Genomic DNA, 3,828 nt, shown 5'->3' on the forward strand with positions numbered 1-3,828 from the left:
ACCTCTGCACCAGGGGCCCACAGCTCGCTTCCTCTTCTGATGCGGGCCCTGCCCTGGCTCCTTGGTGCAGAAGCACCTGGGCCCCTCCTGCGGCGCTCCCTCGGGGCTCCGGCCCGCCTGAGGGTGTGGGGGTGCGGTCAGGACGAGGGCCCTCCCCGGGGCCTGGGGCGGCAGCTGCGTGTGGCCGGGGACCCTCCTCACCTCATCGTCCGAGGTGTCTGACTCGTCCAGCTGGTGCGGCTCCAGCCACTGCACTCGGGCCTTGCTGAGCTCTGCCAGACGCAGGGTGAGGGTCAGGCCAGGCTGGGGGCCCTGGAGTCTAGCAGGGCACAGGCCTTTCTAGCAGGCCAGACTAGGAGTGGCAACTGCACACAAGGAAACTGAGGCACAGAGGGGCCGAGCAACCTGCCCACTGTCTCTGGTACCCTCTGCCACGGCCCCGCGAGCTGGGCTGTCCCCAGGCTTGGTAGCTGTGCGACTGGGAGCTCACCACCTGTCCTGAAGCCCTAATTGCTAGGATGCTCTTCCCTTCACTGCCTGTGATCAGAGATGTGCCTGTCCTGGGCCCCCAACTCTTTTCTGGGTCTGCAGCTGGGGTGCCAAGCCCTAGACCCAGGGTTGGGCCAAACAGGCCCAGGGGGCTGAGCTGGGCCCAGCACAGGCTTCCTCGGCCGCCACTGACCACCGGCCCCTTCCCATGACGACACCGCCTCCCAGGGGCGCCTGACCCCAGGTACTCGTCCTCACCTGGGTGGCCATCAGCATCAGGCCTGTGTGGGTGGGGGGGAGGCTTCGGACCCCCTCTAGCTTCATCTTCCATCCTGCTTGGAGAGGGCGCGTGGGGGTGTGGCCCTGGAAGAGCTTGTGCGGGATCCTGGGGGGAAGCAAGTAAGCAGCTTCATTCATCTGAGGCAGCTGCCCTGCCCCCAGCCCAGCCCTGGGCACACACAGCCTAGGAGGCTCTCGCTGGGACTGCAGCTGGAGGGTTAGTCATTGCCTCTCTAGTGTGAATCAGGCAGCCAGGCTTTCTCACGGGGGACTGACCTGATGGAAAGAGGGAAGAGCTCGGCCTGGGCCTGGCTGGCTGCGGGGCCTGGGCTGGAGGCGCACGGAGGCGGAGGGCAGGGGTGGGCCCCTTACCGCAGGACTTGGAGGTCCTTCCACCTCTGGAGCTCTGGCTCCCTTGGTGCCATTGCTGAGTCCCCAAGGTGCAGGCTGGGCAGGTGGCTCCGCTCCCGGGGGTGGCTCTGGGCTGGGAGTGCAGGCAGCTGGGGGGCTGGGTGACCCCGGCTGGGCAGGAGGCTTGGGGCCGTCCCGGCCCCGGCCACGCTCTGAGAGGTCCAGGGGCTTGTCCGGGACAGAGTCCTGTGTGGCTGTGGCTTCCTTGCCCCTGGGACTCCCTGGGCCACTGGGCTGTGCGTGTCCCCCTCTGGACAGGGATGCCTCACCCGGTGGGCCTTCCGAGTCAGAGCTGACTGGTGGGGAGGGTGGGGTCCCTCCCGGCGCGGGCGGGCCCCTCAGTCTGGCACTGCCCTTCCGCCCCTGTGCCCGCAGCTGCTGGGCCAGGAGCAGGTGCAGAGCCCCCTCCAGCCGAGGGTCTCGCGTGTCCGCTAGGCCCCCGGGGAGTCCCAGCAGGCCACTGGGCTCCTCCCAGGCCTCTGTGTCTCCAGCCTTCAGGCCCTGGGGCCGGGGGCCACCGGGCACTGAGGTGGGGACTTGGGGGCTGCCGTGGGGGCTCTGAAGGTGCAGCGCCAGGTGGCGGTTCAGGAGGCAGAGGCGGTCAGCCCGGAGGGAGCCCTTCAGGGACTCACAGGTCACGGCCGGGTGCCGGGAGGCCCGCAGCAGGCTGCAGGGAGGGAAGTCCCGGGCTCACCCCCATTTCACAGGTGCGCGGCCCTGGCTCACCAGGCGGGCCCACGAGCGAGCGCGGTTGTGGAGTGGCCACAGGTGACCTGGGGCCCGGGGCTCTGAGGGGGGACCTGCACACGGGGCTCTTTCTCTCTGCGCCTCCGCCGCCTGCTCCGTCCCCACCCCCCCCCCCCCCCCNGGGCACTCGGCTGGGGTGGTGGCGGCGGGCAGGGCCTCACCTGTCCAGGGGGAGGCTGTGCTCACAGGGGGGGCTGGGGGGGCTGCTCCCGGAGAGTGGCAGTGCGGGCGTCCCATTGGTGGAGCCCCGGTCAGCAGAGCAGGCCTGGGACCCCGGCCGCACCACGGCAATGGTCCCGTGCAGCTGGTTGGAGATCCGCTGGGGGCTCTGTGCCGGGTGGACGGGTCAGCCTGGGTGGGGGTGGCTGCCGCCCTCTGCCCTTGTTCTCTGTGTGACTTCGGCCGGGTCACCCGCCCGCTCGGAGCCTCGCCTCCACCCAGCGGTCCCTGGCCGGCACAGAGGCCGGGCACGTGCCATGTGGGGCTGGCACGCAGTGCCTGGCACAGAGCTGGGGCTGCCTGGCAGAGAGGAGTGGGCTTGGGGGCCCGCGTCCTCACCGTGTCTGGAGCCCGCGTCTCGGGCAGGCTGGCACTTGGGGGGATTTTGGCTGCCGGGGATGTCCTGGAGCCCGTGGACTTCTCTGCGGGAGGAGGAGCAGTGGGCGGGGCCGACCAGGAGGCTCTCAGGGGGCTGCGCAGCTCAGTCCTCCAGCCAGAGGCCCCCCAGCCCTGCGGAGCCCAACTTTCCGGACTCTTCCCTCCAGCACCTTCCCTCGGGGGGCTCGCACCTGGGCGGTCGTCCTCGGCCTCCTCGTGGCCTCCCGGTGTCTTCTCTGTGACGGCCTTCCAGGCGCCCGGGGAGGGGAGCAGGAGGGGCGAGGGGGGCTCTGAGGCACCCTCCCTGTGCTGGGGCTTGAGCCTGAGGCCAGAGGGGGGGCAGAGACGGAGAGTGAGCGAGGGCGGTGCCCCCAGAGACGAGCGGGGAGGCCAGCGCACCCTCCCGGGGGACAAGCCACCCCTTGGGGACACCCAGGTGACCAGGAAGAACCCACTCTTGACAGTGCCTGCGACCCCCCCACCCAGGGCTCTGCTGGGTAAAGGCCCTGCTGGTGGCTGTGGGTGCCGGGACCCAGCTCCGTTTCTGGGGTGTCCCCGGGCTCCTGCTGGTTAGACGACAAGAGTTGAGGAGTCTGTGCTGCGGTGATGGCCTGAGGGGACCGCCCAGGGCCTGTGGCAGGGGCCTCCCATGGGGATTGTGGGTGTTCACCTCCCCACTCACCGTGGGCCCCGAAGCCGCTTCACCTCCTCCTTCAACGCCTCGTTTTCCCCCTGCAGCCGGTTCAGCTCGTTGGCTGCAAAGAGCTTGATTAGTGAGGAGGCGGGGGAGGGGAGGCAGGGCAGGGGCAGGGTCCCCGCAACACCAGGGAAGTCCCCCTCCTTGACCTGTCCCCTAGCTGTGACTGCAGCACTTGGCCCAGGGCCGGGCGACCCGCAGGTGCCCCCTAAGTGCTCGCTGCACGGGCGCGTGGTCGGCGCTACCGAGTAAACAGCACTAGGCTGGAGGCCGTCAAAGGTGGTGGGGCCTCCCACCCCCAGGGCCGGGCCTGTCTGGGGTGCCCCTCAGGGGACAGGGGGCTTGTCCTCCTCCTGGGCAGCTGGGGGCTCCGGACTCTGTGGGACCGTCCTCTTTACAGGAGGGAGGGGTCGGGGTCCTGAGGTTGGTGGCGCCCCAAACCCAGGTGACTGAGCAGCGAGGGACAGGCCGGGCTGCTGCGGCCTCGTACATGTGTGTTTCCCCGACGCCCCATGGCAGGCCGAGCGGGGCCTGGGGTCACTGGAACCCCTGGGGGGCAGTGAGGTGCAGGGTGACGCGGGCGGGGCTCCCTGAGGTGCAGGGGGGGG

The 3,828-nt window shown here is 70.1% G+C and overlaps 1 protein-coding gene across 1 annotated transcript in view; it reads right to left on the bottom strand.

Moving 5' to 3' along the window:
* The window catches only part of RBBP8NL (RBBP8 N-terminal like), a 7,477-nt gene that overhangs the window by 1,810 nt on the left and 1,839 nt on the right, over window positions 1-3,828 (bottom strand). The window contains exons 5-12 of the mRNA XM_077756839.1: window positions 3,206-3,278; window positions 2,715-2,845; window positions 2,485-2,567; window positions 2,088-2,254; window positions 1,141-1,846; window positions 748-874; window positions 202-272; window positions 3-117 (exon numbers count right to left, since the gene is read on the bottom strand). Coding sequence (XP_077612965.1) covers window positions 3-117; window positions 202-272; window positions 748-874; window positions 1,141-1,846; window positions 2,088-2,254; window positions 2,485-2,567; window positions 2,715-2,845; window positions 3,206-3,278 — 1,473 coding nt within the window. The remainder of the gene's footprint in view (window positions 1-2; window positions 118-201; window positions 273-747; window positions 875-1,140; window positions 1,847-2,087; window positions 2,255-2,484; window positions 2,568-2,714; window positions 2,846-3,205; window positions 3,279-3,828) is intronic.

Source organism: Crocuta crocuta, unplaced genomic scaffold (assembly GCF_008692635.1).
Source record: "Crocuta crocuta isolate KB4526 unplaced genomic scaffold, BGI_CrCroc_1.0 scaffold613, whole genome shotgun sequence".
Taxonomy (NCBI): domain Eukaryota; kingdom Metazoa; phylum Chordata; class Mammalia; order Carnivora; family Hyaenidae; genus Crocuta; species Crocuta crocuta.